General features: G+C 46.5%; 2 protein-coding genes across 4 annotated transcripts; both read right to left on the minus strand.

Annotated features, from left to right (window-relative positions):
- Positions 1–818: 818 nt before the first annotated feature.
- Positions 819–3,965, minus strand: LOC140315841 (thioredoxin-interacting protein-like). Of its 2 annotated transcripts, none has more exons than XM_072393416.1 (7): positions 3,512–3,965; positions 3,178–3,226; positions 2,954–3,101; positions 2,412–2,624; positions 2,190–2,336; positions 1,412–1,714; positions 819–1,098 (listed from the first exon to the last, which is right to left on the minus strand). In XM_072393416.1, the coding sequence occupies exons 1-7, from the start codon at positions 3,774–3,776 to the stop codon at positions 1,051–1,053; spliced, it is 1,173 nt and encodes a 390-aa protein (XP_072249517.1). In that variant the 5' UTR covers positions 3,777–3,965; the 3' UTR covers positions 819–1,050. The 2 variants fall into 2 exon arrangements, with proteins under 2 accessions (XP_072249517.1, XP_072249516.1); XM_072393415.1 differs by having other exon boundaries at positions 3,178–3,253.
- Positions 3,966–7,723: 3,758 nt separating this feature from the next.
- bnipl (BCL2 interacting protein like) lies at positions 7,724–22,591 on the minus strand. 2 transcript variants are annotated; one of them, XM_072393419.1, is made up of 10 exons: positions 22,447–22,591; positions 19,311–19,391; positions 18,342–18,409; positions 17,896–18,150; positions 17,625–17,819; positions 14,458–14,560; positions 14,230–14,361; positions 14,037–14,123; positions 8,138–8,236; positions 7,724–8,056 (listed from the first exon to the last, which is right to left on the minus strand). In XM_072393419.1, exons 1-10 carry the CDS (start codon positions 22,473–22,475, stop codon positions 8,032–8,034), a joined length of 1,074 nt encoding a protein of 357 aa, XP_072249520.1. In that variant the 5' UTR covers positions 22,476–22,591; the 3' UTR covers positions 7,724–8,031. The 2 variants fall into 2 exon arrangements, with proteins under 2 accessions (XP_072249520.1, XP_072249519.1); XM_072393418.1 differs by having other exon boundaries at positions 7,725–8,056; positions 22,432–22,589.
- Between the last annotated feature and the right edge of the window lie 812 nt (positions 22,592–23,403).

The following is a 23,403-nucleotide window of genomic DNA, read 5'->3' on the forward strand; positions in this document are numbered from 1 at the left end:
CTCAGGTCCAAAGAGAACAACTTCAGTTTTGTCTCAATTTAAAAGCAGACAGTTCTGAGTCATCCAGGTCTTTATGTCTTTAAGACAGGCTTGTAGTCTGACCAACCTGTTGGTTTAATCTGGTTTCATAGATAAGTACAGCTGAGTATCATCAGCATAACAATGGAAATGTATGCCATGCTGTCTGATAATGTTACCTAATGGAAGCATGTATAAAGTAAAAAGAATCGGTCCAAGCACAGAACCCTGAGGAACTCCATGACTTACTCCAACGTGTGAGGAAGATTCTTCATTTACAAGAACAAACTGGAATCTATCAGATAAATATGACTTAAACCAGCCTAATGCAGTTCCTTTAATCCCAATAACATGTTCAAGTCTCTGTAACAGAATGCTGTGATCGATCGTATCAAATGCAGCACTGAGATCCAACAGGACAAGAAACAAGTTCGCTATCAGAAGCTAACAGGAGGTCATTGGTAACTTTCACCAGTGCTGTTTCTGTGCTATGATGCACTCTGAATTATTTATAAATTATCATTTATTTTACTGTTTTTTTACTCTCTACAGTGTTCTGTAACTGCTCATCTGTGAAAAGTGCTTTACTTACTTAACTCTAATCAATAATCATTTATGTTCTCCTGCTTTCAGCCTTTTTAAGGTTTTATTCAAATCTATGGAAGTCATACTGAACTGAGGAAAAATAAGTTCACGTGCACATGAACACGCACGTGCACATGAACACGCACGTGCACATGAACACGCACACTGTTAGGATACAAACAGCAGTCGAGGGAGCAAAAAAAATCCCACTTAGATTAAAAGATGTCAGGTGTTTATTGGTGGAATAAAAAAATAAAAATCTCTTATTTACAGAATATTTACAGCTGTAGTTTCCTGTTTTCACGGTTTTGCTGAGTCACTGAGCTCAGTTTTCGGTCTTTCATGGAAATGGGGAATGATGGACAGGCCAGAGGATGCGAGCTCAGGCTCCGCCCTCACCAGTGACTCCCCTCACGCCAACCAACGGCGCCCTCTTCCTGTGCGTCCTCAGAATACCTGAACAACCTGAGGAGGGTAAATGACATCCTGGTCCACCTGAAGAACAAGACGACACTGATGATTACCTGGAAGTCGCTTTGGATAAAAGCGTCTGCTGAATGCATAAACATAAACATAAACATAAATATGAACATGAACATAAACACAAACATAAACATAAATATGAACATGAACATAAACACAAACATAAACATAAACACAAACATAAACACAAACATAAACATAAACAAACACAAATATGAACACAAACATGAACATGAACATAAACACGAACATAAACACAAACATAAACATAAACACAAACATAAACACGAACATAAACATGAACATAAAGGGGTAACTGTCTCACCTCACTGTAGGCGGGGGGAGGGGGCAAGCCGACCTCAGGTGCTCTCATGATGAGCCCTTCATCATCATCCTCAGCGCCGTCGTAGTCGTGGAGCAGTGGCGTTCGGGGGCCGTCGACCCTCAGGTCCCTGTGTATGTTGCTGTAGCTCGGGGGGGCCGAGGGGAAGGAGGCCCAGCTGCTGGTGGACCCGACCTGGCTGCTCATGCTGCTGGTTCTGCTGCCAACGCCGCTGAAAGGGACGGTCCCGATCACCAGAGGCAGCTCCATTGTCAGCTTCTCACTGCCAGGGATGTGCAGGTAGATCTGGGGGGGGGGGGCATCCAGACTTTTTATTCTCTTTCCCTCTTCTCACATCTGAAACCTCTGACACCAGCCTCTGACCCACTCTGATGACATCACCTCTAACACCAGCTGACCCACTCTGATGACATCACCTTTAACACCAGGCCTCTGACCCACTCTGATGACATCACATCTAACACCAGGCCTCTGACCCACTCTGATGACATCATCTCTAACACCAGCCTCTGACCCACTCTGATGACATCATCTCTAACACCAGCCTCTGACCCACTCTGATGACATCACATCTAACACCAGCCTCTGACCCATGCTGATGACATCACATCTAACACCAGCCTCTGACCCACTCTGATGACATCACATCTAACTCGAGCTTTGAAGTCCACAGAATCTCATCATCTGGCATCAAGTCGGTGTTAATCTTTTTTCTCAGTTATGTTATTGACCTGTCCTGATGACATCATCCATGACTCACCATGAGGGCGTAGTCCACCTTGATGATGTCACAGCCGAGCAGCGTGGGCTTCAGTTTGGGGACCCTGATGGTCCTCCCCTGCCACATGTCGCACATCCCAGAGATGATGGGGTTCCCTCGAACCGCCGACAGTTTCTGGCGCAGCATCTGAAGCGAAGCAAACGGACGTCAGACCCGCCGCCCAGCCCTGAATGTCTTAACGCCAGCGTGGAGGGCGCTCACCTTCGTGTGGCCGTTGATGACGTACACGTGTTTGGCGATGATGCTGGCCTTCGGCACCACGATGCGGGAGCAGGTGTTCTCGAACTTGGCGTTGATGCTGATGTCTTCGCCCTCACAGAACCCCTTCCTGTCAATCTGAGCGCTGATGGACACCTGGCCGTCAGGTATGAACATGCAGGTGACCTTCTTCTGCTTGGAGGCTGCCGCTGGAGCCTGGAGGAGGAGGTCAGCTGTTATTTTTGTACTTTACTTTCACGCTCCGTCCTGACAGTTTTAAACCACCAAACAGAACTCTACTCTCCCACAGAGAACTCTGCTCCTGAAGAGCTCATCTGGGGTAAAGCTGCTCCTTCACCTGTAGCCAAACATGGCTGCATAAAACAGGTGGAGGTTCTTAAAGGGGCGGAGCTAAATGGCTTCTTCAAGCAGGGAAACTCGCCTTCAGCTGCTTCTTCTTCATGTTTGAGGACATTTTTATCTCTAAAAACCCTTGGCTTTGAGCTGCCGGGTCACGGTTAGAACCTGAGTTCTGGGGTTCGTACCAGCAGGTCCGCTTGGTTCACATCCAGCGGCTCCTCCACCTCGAACTCCCGCTCGCACTGCAAAGCATGCTGGGAAGGCCGCTGCAGCTCCGCCCGCACGTAGTAACGCACCGACCCAAACTTTCCTTTGTAGGACGACACCAGGCGGCTGGAAGCAGAACAGAGTGGCGTCAGCAGGCTGATCAATAAGTGATCAGTTATCAGCTGGAGGCTCAGGGACTCACCCGGGGGGGGGCAGCTCGAAGCCGAACTGGAAGCTGAAAGATTTCCCAGCTGGAAGCAGGAAGCAGCCGTCAGCGTCTGAGGCAGAGAGGCAGCTGATCAGTCTGAGAAACAGATGCTGGGCTAAATCAGCCACAGTATTGATCCTCCAGCTGAACAACCCAAACTGATCAATTATTTGATTTCATGATCAGTTTCTCAATCAACTAGTCATTAAAAACAAAACACATGAACAGCAGATCATGTTATTGATTACTGGATAATTGAAGCTGAAACTGACCCTCAGTCAGATGCTGATCACTGTGATTGATCTCTGTCCCTGACTTATTGACTCACCTCTGCTCAGCGCCTCCTCCAGCCGCAGCTCCTCCTCGTACTTCAGATACTCCACCTCCTGGCTGCGGTCCCGGTTCTTCCCGCCGCGCCTCTCCACGCGGGCGCAGCCGGCGGCGGTGACCCGGAGCCCGGACAGCCTGCAGGGCGTGTCCGCCTCCAGCTGCACGGAGCCGGACAGTTTGTCCCCGCTGCTGTAGAAGGCGCGGCCGGGATCCGAGAACTGCAGCCGGAACACCCGGAGCTTGTTGGCGGAGGACAGGACCATGATGAGCTGGAGCCGGTTCTGAAGTTCTTTTATCAAGAATTGAGTGAATTAAACCCGCAAAAGTAATTTCGTTGTAAAATGAGTCTGAAGCGTTTGATGAATCAATGATGAATGAATCAATAATCAGCAGGTGGAGACCGATCAGCTGATCTGCAGGAAGCCTGAGGCTAGATGTTTCTGACAGGAATCAGACGGAGGTCTGCTTTATACCTCAGGGTCAGGGGGGGTCCGTTACCCGCACAACGAGCAGCACGTGCGCACGGCGTGGACACACCGAACCCTCTTCATGGAGCTCTGTGATTGGCCAGCCCTGGCTGTCAGCCAATCAGAGCGCTGAGAGGGCGCGTGGACAGTCTGGCGGCGGAGCCTGGAGCTGGCGGGCCATAAATGACAGTAGCTCATCAGAATAGAAACAGTTCTACTGTAAACACCCGGGCAGCTGTCAGACACGCGCACGCACGCGCGCCCACTGGGTCATCTGGAAAACATCAGAAAACAACAACAGCATCAGGTTTCATGTTCCATCAGAGCAGTGTTATTCACCTCCAACAGGTGCGCGTGCTGATCATCACAGGCCGTTTCCAGCAGGTGTTCAGCTGCACACTTCCTGCAAATAAAGCTCTCAGCTGATCAGCAAACAGGTGCTTCTGAGAAATCTGCTCAGCCTGAACCTCTCAGGGACACCTGGAACCTGCAAACACTGGTCTGATCCAGCAGCTTCAGCAGCACCGAGTAAAACTAAGTGAACCCCTGATCCAGCAGCTTCAGCAGCACCGAGTAAAACTAAGTGAACCCCTGATCCAGCAGCTTCAGCAGCACCGAGTAAAACTAAGTGAACCCCTGAGCCAGCAGCTTCAGCAGCACCGAGTAAAACTAAGTGAACCCCTGAGCCTGGAGTTAGCCGTTGGCTGCCAGCGGTCTCTTCTTATTGCAGCCAACCTTTTATTCCGCCGGTCTACATCCTTTGGGATGGAATAAAACTGCATTTCGGGGTTTCTTTGTCGCCTGCTTTCACAGCCAACAGCACAACATGTTCCTGGCATCTTTCAAATAACGTCAACTTTCGGTCTGTCACTGATTTTCCTCCTACTCCACTTGTTCTGGTAACGCTGTAATTTGTCATCTGAGTGCTGCGGGCGTGAAAATCCAGTGGCTGCACAACCCGGAGTTAGCTGCCCAACCGGGAGTTAGCTGCCCAACCCGGAGTTAGCTGCACAACCCGGAGTTAGCTGCCCAACCGGGAGTTAGCTGCGCAACCCGGAGTTAGCTGCGCAACCCGGAGTTAGCTGCGCAACCCGGAGTTAGCTGCCCAACCCGGAGTTAGCTGCCCAACCGGGAGTTAGCTGCGCAACCCGGAGTTAGCTGCGCAACCCGGAGTTAGCTGCGCAACCCGGAGTTAGCTGCGCAACCGGGAGTTAGCTGCGCAACCCGGAGTTAGCTGCGCAACCCGGAGTTAGCTGCGCAACCGGGAGTTAGCTGCGCAACCCGGAGTTAGCTGCGCAACCGGGAGTTAGCTGCGCAACCGGGAGTTAGCTGCGCAACCCGGAGTTAGCTGCGCAACCGGGAGTTAGCTGCGCAACCCGGAGTTAGCTGCGCAACCGGGAGTTAGCTGCGCAACCCGGAGTTAGCTGCGCAACCGGGAGTTAGCTGCGCAACCCGGAGTTAGCTGCGCAACCGGGAGTTAGCTGCGCAACCGGGAGTTAGCTGCGCAACCCGGAGTTAGCTGCGCAACCGGGAGTTAGCTGCGCAACCGGGAGTTAGCTGCGCAACCCGGAGTTAGCTGCGCAACCCGGAGTTAGCTGCGCAACCCGGAGTTAGCTGCGCAACCCGGAGTTAGCTGCGCAACCGGGAGTTAGCTGCGCAACCCGGAGTTAGCTGCGCAACCGGGAGTTAGCTGCGCAACCCGGAGTTAGCTCCTTCAGTAGAGGACTCCTCTCACTCAGATGCAACCCTTTGGTCTTTACACTTTATAACGCTTCCCTCTGAGAGTCAGACACCTCGTCTCTCCACTGACAATCACTTTGTTCACTTTTTGTTTATCATTAAACTGTAAACTGAATATTTAAATTGTTATTTTTATATATTTGTATATTTTGTTCTAAATAGATGTTGTTTGTTTAGTTTTCGTGTTGTTTGTGTCGTGTTTGCTATTTGCTGATGTGTGACTTTTCTGACCTCGTCTAGTTTCTATTATCTAATATTATCTAATATTACTAATCTTATATAATGCTAATCTTATTTTTATTCCTTTACCAACTGTTTATAAAAGAAAAAACTCCAAAACAGCAAATGTTTCAGGAAGCGTTTTTATTACAGGAAGTGAAGCAGGTAAAGGTGTCAGCAGCCAATCAGCAGCCTCCTGCACACCAGACAACAGATTAATCAAGTGATCCAATTCACAGGTGCTGTAATCAGGTGAGATGTTGCCATGGATACTGTGAGTCTGTAGTAAATCCAAGTTTCCGTTGGTCTGTTTTAACCCGAATGCGTGATAAATGAAGCGTTCTCTAAGTTTAACAAAGCAATGATCGGTTAAATAAAGCAGCAGCAGCAGCGTGTCAGGATGAGCTGTGAGGGAAACAGACTCAGACTGAACCCGGTTCAGGTGCAGGGAAACAGACTCGGACTGAACCTGGTTCAGGTGCAGGGAAACAGACTCGGACTGAACCCGGTTCAGGTGCAGGGAAACAGACTCAGACTGAACCTGGTTCAGGTGCAGGGAAACAGACTCGGACTGAACCCGGTTCAGGTGCAGGGAAACAGGCTGACTGAACCCGGTTCAGGTGCAGGGAAACAGACTCGGACTGAACCCGGTTCAGGTGCAGGGAAACAGACTCGGACTGAACCCGGTTCAGGTGCAGGGAAACAGACTCGGACTGAACCCGGTTCAGGTGCAGGGAAACAGACTCAGACTCGGACTGAACCGGGTTCAGGTGCAGGGAAACAGACTCAGACTGAACCTGGTTCAGGTGCAGGGAAACAGACTCAGACTGAACCTGGTTCAGGTGCAGGGAAACAGACTCGGACTGAACCTGGTTCAGGTGCAGGGAAACAGACTCGGACTGAACCTGGTTCAGGTGCAGGGAAACAGACTCAGACTGAACCCGGTTCAGGTGCAGGGAAACAGACTCAGACTCAGACTGAACCCGGTTCAGGTGCAGGGAAACAGGCTCGGACTGAACCCGGTTCAGGTGCAGGGAAACAGACTCAGACTCGGACTGAACCTGGTTCAGGTGCAGGGAAACAGACTCAGACTCGGACTGAACCCGGTTCAGGTGCAGGGAAACAGGCTCGGACTGAACCCGGTTCAGGTGCAGGGAAACGGACTCAGACTCAGACTGAACCTGGTTCAGGTGCAGGGAAACAGACTCGGACTCGGACTGAACCCGGTTCAGGTGCAGGGAAACAGACTCAGACTGAACCCGGTTCAGGTGCAGGGAAACAGACTCAGACTGAACCCGGTTCAGGTGCAGGGAAACAGACTCGGACTGAACCTGGTTCAGGTGCAGGGAAACAGACTCAGACTCGGACTGAACCCGGTTCAGGTGCAGGGAAACGGACTCAGACTGAACCTGGTTCAGGTGCAGGGAAACGGACTCGGACTCGGACTGAACCCGGTTCAGGTGCAGGGAAACAGACTCAGACTGAACCCGGTTCAGGTGCAGGGAAACAGGCTCGGACTGAACCCGGTTCAGGTGCAGGGAAACAGACTCAGACTGAACCCGGTTCAGGTGCAGGGAAACAGACTCAGACTCGGACTGAACCTGGTTCAGGTGCAGGGAAACAGACTCGGACTCGGACTGAACCCGGTTCAGGTGCAGGGAAACAGACTCAGACTGAACCCGGTTCAGGTGCAGGGAAACAGGCTCGGACTGAACCCGGTTCAGGTGCAGGGAAACAGACTCAGACTGAACCCGGTTCAGGTGCAGGGAAACAGACTCAGACTCGGACTGAACCCGGTTCAGGTGCTCAGATCTGACACTGAAATCAGCTTCCTGCTGTTTGAAGATGACCCGATGAACTCACCTCTGGAATACGGACCAGCATTTGGAAACGTGAGTCAGAACTTCCATCAGATCAGGTAAAGTCGCTGCATTAAAGATAATCTGAGCAGATCCAGAGTCTCCCCGACCCGGGAACAGCTCCTTCCACCCCCCCAACACAAAGACCGCAGTCTGATTGTCTGTACAGGCGGCAGGTCAAAGGTCAGCAGGCTGACCTCCGACCTCCAGGGTCCTTTCAGTCTGCTGAGTCGTCATCTGTTCAGCTTCTCATCAAACCTGCAGGACACAGAACCACAGAACCGTGAGACATCAGCGGAGCTCAGCAGAAGCTCCACCTTAGAGTCAGTAGAACCTCACCGGCGGATGGCGTCTGGGATCTGCAGCCGGTCTGTGGGGACAAAGTCCGAGAGCTGCTGGAGGCTCTGAACGAAGCGGATCTTCCTGCTGAACTTATCGCTGTGGGCCAGAAGAGGTGGTGAAATGTTACCGGAGCGAACACTGATAAGACTTCCAGACATGTGACGAGCAAACGAAACAAATGCTTTCAGTTTGTTTTCTGACGGATATGTTGAAGGTTCTGAATGTATTTTATTATTTGAAAATTACAGTTTCTTACACTGAAGGCAGCAGAGAACATTTTAAAGGCTGATCCTAAACTCTGAGTTTAATCCTAAACTCTGAGTTTAATCCTAAACTCTGAGTTTAATCCTAAACTCTGAGTTTAATCCTGAACTCTGAGTCTAATCCTGAACTCTGAGTCTAATCCTGAACTCTGAGTCTAATCCTGAACTCTGAGTCTAATCCTGAACTCTGAGTCTAATCCTGAACTCTGAGTCTAATCCTAAACTCTGAGTCTAATCCTAAACTCTGAGTTTAATCCTAAACTCTGAGTTTAATCCTAAACTCTGAGTTTAATCCTAAACTCTGAGTTTCCGGTTCCAGAAACGCTGATTTGAGTTAGTTTAGTCAACTCTGAGTTAAAAGGTTAAACTATAAAAGGTTAAACTATAAAAGGTTAAACTATAAAAGGTTAAACTATTAAAAGTCAGCATCAAAGGAGCCCGATTCGACGAGTCGCCATGGCAACGGGGAAGAGGAGGGATACGTTTTTCACCAAGCTCGAATTGGAAATGTTACGGCGCTCATTCGGCGAGTTTCAACACGTTTTCAGGAAGAAGTTGAACGCGCTGCGACAGAGAGGGGGGGGGGGGGGGGGGGGGGGGGGGACCGCTGCTCGGTCAGAGCGGGAGGTTAAATGTTGTCTTTGCATCAATAATATAGAGAAACTGCTTGAATGGCGCCCTGTTCAGTCATTTATTATGGTGAAATCCTGCTGAGCAGCAGCTTAAGATGAAAACATTGTTCAGGTCAGACCTCAGGATGAGGAACCTCTTCCCGTTTAACCTCTTCCCGTTTAACCTCTTCCTGTTTAACCTCTTCCTGTTTAACCTCTTCCTGTTTAACCTCTTCCTGTTTAACCTCTTCCCGTTTAACCTCCTCCCGTTTAACCTCTTCCCGTTTAACCTCTTCCCGTTTAACCTCTTCCCGTTTAACCTCTTCCCGTTTAACCTCATCCCGTTTAACCTCTTCCCGTTTAACCTCTTCCCGTTTAACCTCTTCCCGGTTAACCTCTTCCCGGTTAACCTCTTCCCGTTTAACCTCTTCCCGGTTAACCTCATCCCGTTTAACCTCATCCCGTTTAACCTCTTCCCGTTTAACCTCCTCCCGTTTAACCTCATCCCGTTTAACCTCTTCCCGTTTAACCTCCTCCCGTTTAACCTCATCCCGTTTAACCTCTTCCCGTTTAACCTCCTCCCGTTTAACCTCATCCCGTTTAACCTCTTCCCGTTTAACCTCTTCCCGGTTAACCTCATCCCGTTTAACCTCATCCCGTTTAACCTCTTCCCGTTTAACCTCCTCCCGTTTAACCTCATCCCGTTTAACCTCTTCCCGTTTAACCTCTTCCCGTTTAACCTCTTCCCGTTCAACCTCATCCCGGTTAACCTCATCCCGTTTAACCTCTTCCCGTTTAACCTCCTCCCGTTTAACCTCATCCCGTTTAACCTCTTCCCGTTTAACCTCTTCCCGTTTAACCTCTTCCCGTTTAACCTCTTCCCGTTTAACCTCATCCCGTTCAACCTCATCCCGGTTAACCTCATCCCGGTTAACCTCATCCCGTTTAACCTCATCCCGTTTAACCTCATCCCGTTTAACCTCATCCCGTTTAACCTCTTCCCGTTTAACCTCCTCCCGTTTAACCTCATCCCGTTTAACCTCTTCCCGTTTAACCTCTTCCCGTTTAACCTCATCCCGTTCAACCTCATCCCGGTTAACCTCATCCCGGTTAACCTCATCCCGTTTAACCTCATCCCGTTTAACCTCTTCCCGTTTAACCTCTTCCCGTTTAACCTCTTCCCGTTTAACCTCTTCCCGTTTAACCTCATCCCGTTTAACCTCTTCCCGTTCAACCTCATCCCGGTTAACCTCATCCCGGTTAACCTCATCCCGTTTAACCTCATCCCGTTTAACCTCTTCCTGTTTAACCTCTTCCCGTTTAACCTCATCCCGGTTAACCTCATCCCGTTCAACTTCATCCCGTTTAACCTCTTCCCGTTTAACCTCTTCCCGTTTAACCTCTTCCCGTTTAACCTCTTCCCGTTTAACCTCTTCCCGTTTAACCTCTTCCCGTTTAACCTCATCCCGGTTAACCTCATCCCGTTTAACCTCTTCCCGTTTAACCTCATCCCGTTCAACCTCATCCCGTTCAACCTCATCCCGTTTAACCTCTTCCCGTTTAACCTCTTCCCGTTTAACCTCTTCCCGTTTAACCTCATCCCGGTTAACCTCATCCCGTTTAACCTCTTCCCGTTTAACCTCATCCCGTTCAACCTCATCCCGTTCAACCTCATCCCGTTTAACCTCTTCCCGTTTAACCTCATCCTCTGTTTAACCTCTTCCTGTTTAACCTCATCCCGTTTAACCTCTTCCCGTTTAACCTCTTCCCGTTTAACCTCTTCCCGTTTAACCTCCTCTGTTTAACCTCTTCCTGTTTAACCTCATCCTGTTTAACCTCATCCTCTGTTTAACCTCTTCCTGTTTAACCTCTTCCTGTTTAACCTCATCCTCTGTTTAACCTCTTCCTGTTTAACCTCATCCTGTTTAACCTCATCCCGTTTAACCTCTTCCCGTTTAACCTCTTCCTGTTTAACCTCTTCCTGTTTAACCTCTTCCTGTTTAACCTCTTCCTGTTTAACCTCTTCCTGTTTAACCTCTTCCTGTTTAACCTCATCCTCTGTTTAACCTCTTCCTGTTTAACCTCTTCCTGTTTAACCTCTTCCTGTTTAACCTCATCCTCTGTTTAACCTCTTCCTGTTTAACCTCATCCTGTTTAACCTCATCCTCTGTTTAACCTCTTCCTGTTTAACCTCTTCCTGTTTAACCTCTTCCTGTTTAACCTCATCCTCTGTTTAACCTCTTCCCGTTTAACCTCATCCTGTTTAACCTCATCCTGTTTAACCTCATCCTCTGTTTAACCTCTTCCCGTTTAACCTCTTCCCGTTTAACCTCTTCCCGTTTAACCTCATCCTGTTTAACCTCATCCTCTGTTTAACCTCTTCCTGTTTAACCTCTTCCTGTTTAACCTCATCCTCTGTTTAACCTCTTCCTGTTTAACCTCATCCTGTTTAACCTCATCCCGTTTAACCTCTTCCTGTTTAACCTCTTCCTGTTTAACCTCTTCCCGTTTAACCTCCTCTGTTTAACCTCTTCCTGTTTAACCTCATCCTGTTTAACCTCATCCTGTTTAACCTCATCCTCTGTTTAACCTCATCCTGTTTAACCTCATCCTGTTTAACCTCTTCCTGTTTAACCTCTTCCTGTTTAACCTCCTCTGTTTAACCTCATCCTGTTTAACCTCTTCCTGTTTAACCTCTTCCTGTTTAACCTCTTCCTGTTTAACCTCTTCCCGTTTAACCTCTTCCCGTTTAACCTCCTCTGTTTAACCTCTTCCTGTTTAACCTCATCCTGTTTAACCTCATCCTCTGTTTAACCTCTTCCTGTTTAACCTCTTCCTGTTTAACCTCTTCCTGTTTAACCTCATCCTCTGTTTAACCTCTTCCTGTTTAACCTCATCCTGTTTAACCTCATCCTCTGTTTAACCTCTTCCCGTTTAACCTCATCCTGTTTAACCTCATCCTGTTTAACCTCATCCTCTGTTTAACCTCTTCCCGTTTAACCTCTTCCCGTTTAACCTCTTCCCGTTTAACCTCATCCTGTTTAACCTCTTCCTGTTTAACCTCTTCCTGTTTAACCTCATCCTCTGTTTAACCTCTTCCTGTTTAACCTCATCCTGTTTAACCTCTTCCTGTTTAACCTCTTCCTGTTTAACCTCTTCCCGTTTAACCTCCTCTGTTTAACCTCTTCCTGTTTAACCTCATCCTGTTTAACCTCATCCTCTGTTTAACCTCTTCCTGTTTAACCTCTTCCTGTTTAACCTCTTCCTGTTTAACCTCTTCCCGTTTAACCTCTTCCCGTTTAACCTCCTCTGTTTAACCTCTTCCTGTTTAACCTCATCCTGTTTAACCTCATCCCGTTTAACCTCTTCCCGTTTAACCTCCTCTGTTTAACCTCTTCCTGTTTAACCTCTTCCTGTTTAACCTCTTCCTGTTTAACCTCTTCCTGTTTAACCTCTTCCTGTTTAACCTCTTCCTGTTTAACCTCATCCTCTGTTTAACCTCTTCCTGTTTAACCTCTTCCTGTTTAACCTCTTCCTGTTTAACCTCATCCTCTGTTTAACCTCTTCCTGTTTAACCTCATCCTGTTTAACCTCATCCTCTGTTTAACCTCTTCCCGTTTAACCTCATCCTGTTTAACCTCATCCTGTTTAACCTCATCCTCTGTTTAACCTCTTCCCGTTTAACCTCTTCCCGTTTAACCTCTTCCCGTTTAACCTCTTCCCGTTTAACCTCATCCTCTGTTTAACCTCTTCCCGTTTAACCTCTTCCCGTTTAACCTCTTCCCGTTTAACCTCATCCTGTTTAACCTCATCCTCTGTTTAACCTCTTCCTGTTTAACCTCATCCTGTTTAACCTCATCCCGTTTAACCTCTTCCTGTTTAACCTCATCCTGTTTAACCTCATCCTCTGTTTAACCTCTTCCTGTTTAACCTCTTCCTGTTTAACCTCTTCCTGTTTAACCTCATCCTCTGTTTAACCTCTTCCCGTTTAACCTCATCCTGTTTAACCTCCTCTGTTTAACCTCTTCCCGTTTAACCTCTTCCCGTTTAACCTCCTCTGTTTAACCTCTTCCTGTTTAACCTCATCCTGTTTAACCTCATCCTCTGTTTAACCTCTTCCCGTTTAACCTCATCCTGTTTAACCTCATCCTGTTTAACCTCATCCTCTGTTTAACCTCTTCCCGTTTAACCTCATCCTGTTTAACCTCATCCTCTGTTTAACCTCTTCCTGTTTAACCTCTTCCTGTTTAACCTCATCCTCTGTTTAACCTCTTCCTGTTTAACCTCATCCTGTTTAACCTCATCCCGTTTAACCTCTTCCTGTTTAACCTCTTCCTGTTTAACCTCTTCCCGTTTAACCTCCTCTGTTTAACCTCTTCCTGTTTAACCTCATCCTGTTTAACCTCATCCTCTGTTTAACCTCTTCCTGTTTAACCTCTTCCTGTTTAACCTCTTCCTGTTTAACCTCTTCCCGTTTAACCTCTTCCCGTTTAACCTCCTCTGTTTAACCTCTTCCTGTTTAACCTCATCCTGTTTAACCTCATCCTCTGTTTAACCTCATCCTGTTTAACCTCTTCCTGTTTAACCTCTTCCTGTTTAACCTCATCCTGTTTAACCTCATCCCGTTTAACCTCTTCCTGTTTAACCTCATCCCGTTTAACCTCTTCCTGTTTAACCTCTTCCTGTTTAACCTCTTCCTGTTTAACCTCATCCTCTGTTTAACCTCATCCTGTTTAACCTCATCCTGTTTAACCTCTTCCTGTTTAACCTCATCCCGGTTAACCTCTTCCCGTTTAACCTCTTCCCGTTTAACCTCTTCCCGTTTAACCTCTTCCCGTTTAACCTCTTCCTGTTTAACCTCTTCCTGTTTAACCTCTTCCTGTTTAACCTCTTCCTGTTTAACCTCTTCCTGTTTAACCTCCTCCTGTTTAACCTCTTCCTGTTTAACCTCTTCCTGTTTAACCTCATCGTGGTTAAAGTGGTTTCTGCTCTAGTTGCTGAACTTTTTAACCTGCTGCTGACCTGATGAAGGGTTTGACCACAGTGATGAGAGCCTTGATGTACCAGGCCGGATGGACGACCAGCAGCCCTTTCAGGTCCTTCTTCAGCCTGAACACAGATAGTAAACACATCTGTTGTCATGGTTACAGCAGCTGGAGCAGCCCGGGACATAGCTCCGCCCCGCAGGGCTGTGATATGAGGGAAACCACAGTACCTCCTGTCGATGGAGGTGTAGCACTGATGCAGCCACTTGATGGTGGGCAGTTTGTTTCTGGGAGCCATGGCACACAGGTACACCAGCACATAGTTCTCTGAAACCATCAAGTCCAACGTCCCCACGATGTACCTGCAGGTAAAGGCAGAAGAGGTGCTACACCTGAACACAAGGGTCCCACTTCCTGCTTCGAGTTGACTCACCTGTCAGGTACAGAAATAAACTCACCTGAACAGGTTCTCCATGACATACTCATAGTTCTCCACTGTGTTCTCCGGCAGGTAACAGGAAGTAAACAAGATGATGGCGTTCATCCCATCTCCATAGTAACCTGAGAACCAGGTATAGACGTTTTTGTTTAGAGGTTACATCACACACATAGGTAAGCTCTGAGGTGTGTTTTAGGTACATTAAAGGTATGTTTCAGATCTGTTTCAGGTGTGTTTCAGATCTGTTTCAGGTGTGTTTCAGATCTGTTTCTGATATGTTTCAGGTGTGTTTCAGATCTGTTTCAGGTGCGTTTCAGATCTGTTTCAGGTGTGTTTCAGGTGTGTTTCAGATCTGTTTCAGGTGTGTTTCAGGTGTGTTCAGGGTGTGTTTCAGGTGTGTTTCAGATCTGTTTCAGGTGTGTTTCAGGTGTGTTTCAGATCTGTTTCAGATCTGTTTCAGGTGTGTTTCAGGTATGTTTCAGGTGTGTTTCAGATCTGTTTCAGGTGTGTTTCACATCTGTTTCAGGTGTGTTTCAGATCTGTTTCAGGTGTGTTTCAGGTGTGTTTCAGATCTGTTTCAGGTATGTTTCAGGTGTGTTTCACATCTGTTTCAGGTGTGTTTCAGATCTGTTTCAGGTGTGTTTCAGGTGTGTTTCAGATCTGTTTCAGGTGTGTTTCAGATCTGTTTCAGGTGTGTTTCAGATCTGTTTCAGGTGTGTTTCAGGTGTGTTTCAGATCTGTTTCAGGTGTGTTTCAGATCTGTTTCAGGTGTGTTTCAGGTATGTTTCAGATCTGTTTCAGGTGTGTTTCAGGTGTGTTTCACATCTGTTTCAGATCTGTTTCAGGTGTGTTTCAGGTATGTTTCAGGTGTGTTTCAGGTGTGTTTCAGATCTGTTTCAGGTGTGTTTCAGGTGTGTTTCACATCTGTTTCAGGTGTGTTTCAGGTGTGTTTCACATCTGTTTCAGGTGTGTTTCAGATCTGTTTCAGGTGTGTTTCAGATCTGTTTCAGGTGTGTTTCAGATCTGTTTCAGGTGTGTTTCAGGTATGTTTCAGGTGTGTTTCAGGTGTGTTTCACATCTGTTTCAGATCTGTTTCAGGTGTGTTTCAGATCTGTTTCAGATCTGTTTCAGGTGTGTTTCAGATCTGTTTCAGATCTGTTTCAGGTGTGTTTCAGGTATGTTTCAGATCTGTTTCAGGTGTGTTTCAGGTGTGTTTCACATCTGTTTCAGATCTGTTTCAGGTGTGTTTCAGGTATGTTTCAGGTGTGTTTCAGGTGTGTTTCACATCTGTTTCAGATCTGTTTCAGGTGTGTTTCAGATCTGTTTCAGGTGTGTTTCAGATCTGTTTCAGGTGTGTTTCAGGTGTGTTTCTGATATGTTTCAGGTCTGTTTCTGATATGTTTCAGATCTGTTTCTGATCTGTTTCAGGTGTGTTTCAGGTGTGTTACTGATCTGTTTCAGATCTGTTTCAGGTGTGTTTCAGGTGTGTTTCAGATCTGTTTCAGGTGTGTTTCAGGTGTGTTTCAGGTGTGTTTCAGATCTGTTTCAGGTCTGTTTCAGGTCTGTTTCAGGTCTGTTTCAGGTGTGTTTCAGGTCTGTTTCAGGTGTGTTTCAGATCTGTTTCAGGTGTGTTTCAGATCTGTTTCAGGTGTGTTTCAGATCTGTTTCAGGTGTGTTTCAGATCTGTTTCAGGTGTGTTTCAGGTGTGTTTCAGATCTGTTTCAGGTGTGTTTCAGATCTGTTTCAGGTGTGTTTCAGATCTGTTTCAGGTGTGTTTCAGGTCTGTTTCAGATCTGTTTCAGATCTGTTTCAGGTGTGTTTCAGGTCTGTTTCAGGTGTGTTTCAGGTGTGTTTCAGATCTGTTTCAGGTGTGTTTCAGGTGTGTTTCAGATCTGTTTCAGGTGTGTTTCAGATCTGTTTCAGGTGTGTTTCAGATCTGTTTCAGGTGTGTTTCAGATCTGTTTCAGGTGTGTTTCAGGTGTGTTTCACATCTGTTTCAGGTGTGTTTCAGATCTGTTTCAGGTGTGTTTCAGATTTGTTTCAGGTGTGTTACAGATATGTTTCAGGTGTGTTTCAGGTGTGTTACTGATCTGTTTCAGGTGTGTTACAGATATGTTTCAGGTGTGTTTCAGGTGTGTTACTGATCTGTTTCAGGTGTGTTTCAGATCTGTTTCAGGTGTGTTTCAGGTGTGTTTCAGATCTGTTTCAGATCTGTTTCAGGTGTGTTTCAGGTGTGTTTCAGGTGTGTTTCAGATCTGTTTCAGGTGTGTTTCAGATCTGTTTCAGATCTGTTTCAGGTGTGTTTCAGGTGTGTTTCAGGTGTGTTTCAGATCTGTTTCAGGTGTGTTTCAGGTGTGTTTCAGATCTGTTTCAGGTGTGTTTCTGATCTGTTTCAGGTGTGTTTCTGATCTGTTTCAGGTGTGTTTCTGATCTGTTTCAGGTGTGTTTCTGATCTGTTTCAGGTGTGTTTCTGATCTGTTTCAGGTGTGTTTCTGATATGTTTCAAGTGTGTTTCAGATCTGTTTCAGGTGTGTTTCAGGTCTGTTTCAGGTGTGTTTCAGGTCTGTTTCAGGTGTGTTTCAGGTGTGTTACAGATATGTTTCAGGTGTGTTTCAGGTGTGTTACTGATCTGTTTCAGGTGTGTTTCAGGTGTGTTTCAGATCTGTTTCAGGTGTGTTTCAGGTGTGTTTTAGGTGTGTTTCAGGTATGTTTCAGATCTGTTTCAGGTGTGTTTCAGGTGTGTTTCAGGTGTGTTTCAGATCTGTTTCAGGTGTGTTTCAGATCTGTTTCAGATCTGTTTCAGATCTGTTTCAGGTATGTTTCAGGTGTGTTTCAGGTGTGTTTCAGATCTGTTTCAGGTCTGTTTCAGGTCTGTTTCAGGTCTGTTTCAGGTCTGTTTCAGGTGTGTTTCAGGTGTGTTTCAGATCTGTTTCAGGTGTGTTTCAGGTGTGTTTCAGGTATGTTTCAGGTGTGTTTCAGGTGTGTTTCAGATCTGTTTCAGGTCTGTTTCAGGTGTGTTTCTGATATGTTTCAGATCTGTTTCAGATCTGTTTCAGGTGTGTTTCTGATATGTTTCAGGTGTGTTTCTGATATGTTTCAGGTATGTTTCAGGTGTGTTTCTGATACGTTTCAGGTGTGTTTCTGATATGTTTCAGGTGTGTTACAGATGAGTTTGTCACCCCTGACCTCCATGTGATAGAACCTGCAGGTATGGCTCCAGCACGCTCATGTTGACGTGGTACTCATGTCCAGAGATGTGGAACCTTCTCCAGCGGCGCCCCTTGCTGTCCACCCGATCAAGCTCCATCAGACCCTCAGAATGCTCCACTGGACTTCTGGCCGAACCAACAGCCCCGCCCTTCCCCATCCGAGGGAGATCATCTGTTAGAGAGAGGTCAGAGGTCAGTGGAAACTGGAGTATAGGTATCTAAGCTGTCCATTTGCCTGCCTGTCTCACCATCCCACTCCAGGTCATGCGTGCTGTCTGGCAGCGTTCCCGTCTCACTGTCCGATGGCGTCTCCAGAGCTTCCAGGTTGATGTCAAGTGAAGGCGTCTCGTCTGGAGTCCCTGACAGCGCGGCGGCAGAGAAGCTGTCGATGTTTGGGTCAGGAGAGTCGCGGTTGCTCAGTGTGAGGCTGAGAGTCGGGGCCACCAAACGCTTCTTAGCCCCTCCCCCAACTGTACCTGATAAGGCGAGGCTGGTGGGTGGAGCTTAAGGAGAGCGGCAGGAGAATCAGTGAGTAACAGTTAAAGCTGATTTCACATCAAACAGCCGAGTCTGCAAACTTTAACATGCGACTCTTTTGTGTCCCTGTGAACAGCTACATGAGGTGTTTTTCAAACACAAACATTTGTGGATTTAAAACCAAGTAAAGTGGTAAAAGAAGTAAAGGAGTTTTCACCAGGTTGTTTGGCGCCCCTCCCTGGACTCTCCGCCTCCTCTGGACCTCCACAGTCCTCTGGGAGTGGTCTGAACCACCGAGACAGAACAATCAATCAGTGACACTTCATTTATACACTTTTTATCCAACTTTATAGAACAAAAAAAACTAAATACATAAAAAAGCCACAACAGAGTCTCTCTAACACACAGATCACTACTGATCCCACTGAAGATGCTCTAACAGAAAGGAAAACACCAGGAACCGGGTAAAAACAGTAAAAAGGTGAATACATGGACACATAAGATAAAAATCACAACGTATAAAAACAACTAAATAAATAATTAAAAGGGTAAAAGTGAGCAGAAATAAAAGGGTAGAAATAAATATATCTGTTGAACTTCTGTTAGCATCTATTAGCATCAGTTGGTGTCAGTTTATCCCTGTTAGCGTCTATTAGCATCAGTTAGCGTCAGTTTATCCCTGTTAGCGTCTGTTAGCATCTATTAGCATCAGTTCGAGTCAGTTTATCCCTGTTAGCGTCTGTTAGCATCTATTAGCATCAGTTAGTGTCAGTTTATCCCTGTTAGCGTCTATTAGCATCAGTTAGCGTCAGTTTATTCCTGTTAGCGTCTGTTAGCATCTATTAGCATCAGTTAGTGTCAGTTTATCCCTGTTAGCATCTATTAGCATCAGTTAGAGTCAGTTTATCCCTGTTAGCGTCTGTTAGCATCTATTAGTGTCAGTTTATCCCTGTTAGCATCTATTAGCATCAGTTAGCGTCAGTTTATCCCTGTTAGTGTCTGTTAGCATCTATTAGCATCAGTTAGTGTCAGTTTATCCCTGTTAGCGTCTATTAGCATCAGTTAGTGTCAGTTTATCCCTGTTAGCATCTATTAGCATCAGTTAGTGTCAGTTTATCCCTGTTAGCGTCTGTTAGCATCTGAATGTTTATACAGTCCAGTTTAAAGCTGAAATGTAAGCACATACCTGGGGAAGCCATCGTCCTGCCACTCCTCCCTCAGCTCCATGTCCTGGATGTTGGGGGGGGCCGAGGCCTCACCAGCCGCCCTGCAGGGGTCACACATGCTGTGAGAAAGATGCATTCAGCTTCTTACCTGCACCTGACTCTCAAGAGTCAAAATGAACTAACACCAAAGTCAGAGATGGAGTATAAAAGGACTGCAGTCAGTCACAGTTTAACCTGAGTGAAACCAGGAAACCAGGAACTGAGGAAACCGGCACCTCATCTCTGCTTCAGTGGGTCAGTGTTCATGTTTTCTTTGAAACTGCATTTCATTCAAAAGTTTGAAGAACAGAAAAATAGCTCAGGATGGTGAGTTCAGGGACACTTTGACCTCCTAATGCTCAGCTCAGTGTTTGTGTCCTGAAGACTCAACTGACAGATGAATCCAACTGACCCAGCAAACAGTTTGTGAAGTTGGGAGAATATTCCTCATCATGCTTGGATAATGCATGTGGCGTCCCCCAGGGGTCTGTTCTGGTTCCCAAACTGTTGACTATTTACTTGAGTTATATTTCTAAGGTATCTAATATATTAATGTTCGTATTGTATTGTCGATGATACAAATGTTTAATTAAAGGAGCTGCTGGATATGATCACTTTAGAAATGTTTGACAGGAACAAATTATCATTAAAAGTAAAATCATGTTATTTTGGAATTAATAAAAAAGAAAATATCAGGCACAAATATATACAGATGTGGACTTTATGAAACACGTTTCTTTGATAATGGATTAGAAAACAAGCTGCAAATCTCATACAAAGTAAATATAACAGAGATTGAAGAAGTATTTTAGTATTTAAATCAAATTGCATTCTGGACTGTGTGTCTCTGCATGTTTAAATGTGTTTTACTGAGGTCACAAAACAAAGAACACCTAACTGTAAACAGGGATTTAGGATCCTGTAGGACATAAACAGGAAGTAAAAGACTTTATGAAACACGTTCTGACTTTCAGCTTTTTCTCTGACTTTGAGCTTTTTCTCTGACTTTGAGCTTTTTCTCTCACTTTCAGCTTTTTCTCTCACTTTCAGCTTTTTCTCTGACTTTCAGCTTTTTCTCCGACTTTCAGCTTTTTCTCTCACTTTCAGCTTTTTCTCTCACTTTCAGCTTTTTCTCTGACTTTCAGCTTTTTCTCTCACTTTGAGTTTTTTCTCTCACTTTGAGCTTTTTCTCTGACTTTCAGCTTTTTCTAACAGCTTAAAGAAGCACTTGTGAGGACCAGCGTGTCTCCACAGATGTAAACACACACACATGAGGTCAGAAACAACTAAACGGTCCCCACACTGAGTTCCCTCTGGAACCAGACTGCATTCACCTTTCTCTCATTTTAACCTTGTTCCTGGTTTAGCTCGCTGACAGAAAGGTGCAGTCAGGTGATGCTCGTCTGTAACCTGTCGCCAGGTAACACTCCTCAGTTCAGCTTGTTGTTCATCGCTTCAATCAATCGGTCTCAGATCAAAACCTGCCGGACCGCTTCGGTGTGACTGCTCACGCTGACACACCTGAGCAGGTGAGGAGGGGCGGGGCTGCATTGTTCCTCTATTTGTTGTGGAACAGGTAACCACAGCTGGGTGTGTGCAGGCAGCAGGTAAAGGAGGTCGGGGCAGTGTGTGAGCTTCATGTTTCCATTGTGGTGCCTTCAGGGTCCAGCTGGGAAAAAAAACAGCTGCCAGCAAAAATGGTCAGTGTGCTCTTTCAGGTGCTCTTTCAGGTGCTCTTTCAGGTGCTCTTTCAGGTGCTCTTTCAGGTGCTCTTACCTGTGCAGTTGGTGAACTCCAGGGTCCTTAAATAGGATTCCAGGTTCCTTGACAATGTTTCATATTAATGTCTGAAAGTCCTTAAAGATTTTCCAGGGTTCTCGAGAGGTTTTGGAGTTCTTGTCACAGAAAGATAATATTCCACGGGTTCCTCGAGTGGCTCTAAAATTTAGGGAGGAGGTTTTATAATATTTGCTGTTTCCAGGGCAGCTTCAGGAGGTTCGACAGTTTCACAGGAGACTGTGCAGGTGGTTTCTACGTAAGGGGTTCCAGAAAAAGACTCCAGGGTCCTTACAGAAAGACTCCAGGGTCCTTACAGAAAGACTCCAGGATCCTTACAGAAAGACTCCAGGGTCCTTACAGAAAGACTCCAGGGTCCTTACAGAAAGACTCCAGGGTCCTTACAGAAAGACTCCAGGGTCCTTACAGAAAGACTCCAGGGTCCTTACAGAAAGACTCCAGGGTCCTTACAGAAAGACTCCAGGGTGCTTACAAAAAGACTCCAGGGTCCTTACAGAAAGACTCCAGGGTCCTTACAAAAAGACTCCAGGGTCCTTACAGAAAGACTCCAGGGTCCTTACAAAAAGACTCCAGGATCCTTACAGAAAGACTCCAGGGTCCTTACAGAAAGACTCCAGGGTCCTTACAGAAAGACTCCAGGGTCCTTACAGAAAGACTCCAGGGTCCTTACAGAAAGACTCCAGGGTGCTTAAGGAGGTTTAAGGACCCTTCAGGTGTATTTAAGTTTGTTTCACAGACTTCAGAAGAGCTCAGGTGTTCTTCAGGTGTTCTTCAGGTGTTCTTCAGGTGTTCTTCAGGTGGGACCTCCGGGGTGTTTTCGGTGGTATTCCCTGATCTTTAGAGGAATCCTTCCTCTAAAGATCAGGGAATACCACTTGAAGGAGTTCAGGTGTTCAAAGATGACGATCAAGGTTCCAGGACCCTTGAATATGTTCAAGGAGACTCCTGAGAGTAATAACAGGGAATCTGTTTCAGGTCTGGAACCAGGCAGCAGTTTCCAGCTCAGGACCAGAACCAGATCAGGATTTTCAGTTAATCATCAATAACTGATCATCAATAACTGATCATCTGTGAGGAAGACCATCAAAAGCAGGATGCATTTAGAGTCTGGTCCAGTTTCAGAACCAACCCCCCGACAGAGTCCTTTTACAGTCTGAACCGGATCAAAACATCTTGAACCAGTCTGTGATGCGTTCACTGACCGAGGGAAGAACCAAAACTACAACAAACACTGAACTTCCCGTTTCTGCTGGAACAGGAAACACACACTCAGAGGTTCTGCTGCGGCTCCGATTAGTGGCTCACCTGTTCTCTGCGTACCTGTCCGTGTGCCCAGCGGGGGAGCTCATGATGTCACGGTGATGTCACAGCGCGCTCCGACCTGCTGCCCGTCTGCGAGTGAGTGATCCTCCTCTCTCTGCCTCTCAGGGACTCGCCCGGCCTCTCACCGTCTGACAGGTTCTGCTGCATTTCACCACAGAGCCGCCCTCTGATTGGACGACACTCACCTGCTCTGCATCCAGGCTTCATTAGTCTCCACCAATCAGAGGCCGAGGCTGTTTAAAGCAGCAGAAAGGGTGGGACACCTTCAGGGTCCTCGAGCCTTTTCATCTTTTTACCTGCTGCCAAGAACTAAGGACAAAGTTTAAAGTTTAAATAAGAAAAACCGCGGCACAATAATTCCACACAGTGGTGAAAAAGTGTCGGCTTTTAAATATAAGAGTATAATATAAGTTAGGTTAGTTAACCTAATTAACTAATTAACCTAATTAACTAACCCTAACGTTAGGTTAGTCAGCGCTTTGTTGAGCAGACGGATGAAGGCGGGTGGACAGGTGGGGGGGGCTGCCTCTTATGACCCCCCCGCCCCATAAATAATGAAATATGAAATAATCCTAAAAATGTTTTGTGTTTATTTATTTATTTATGTTTCAGAGAGAAAATAAAGAGATAAAAACATGAAGAAATTAATATTTCCATAAACTCCGAGTCTTATTATTCTCGTCAGCTGTTGGGTTCTGTGAGGTCAGTCGACTGGTTCCTGCCGGTTCTGATGCTGGTTCTGATGCTGGTCCTGATGCTGGTTCTGATGCCGGTCCTGGTGCCGGTTCTGGTGCTGACTGTGCAGAGACCCGTTGGGTCGGCAGGCGGTCTTCACTGCGCCCCACAGGTCAAAGGTCATCAGAGATGATGCAGCTTTAAAACTGAAAACCTCAAAGCTTCAGTTATGAGGAAAGGAGACACTTCCTGTTCCAACTTCCTGTTTCGGCCCACTTC

This window comes from Leuresthes tenuis, unplaced genomic scaffold (assembly GCF_036924035.1).
Source record: "Leuresthes tenuis unplaced genomic scaffold, fLeuTen1.0.hap1 SCAF_10, whole genome shotgun sequence".
NCBI classification, from domain to species: domain Eukaryota; kingdom Metazoa; phylum Chordata; class Actinopteri; order Atheriniformes; family Atherinopsidae; genus Leuresthes; species Leuresthes tenuis.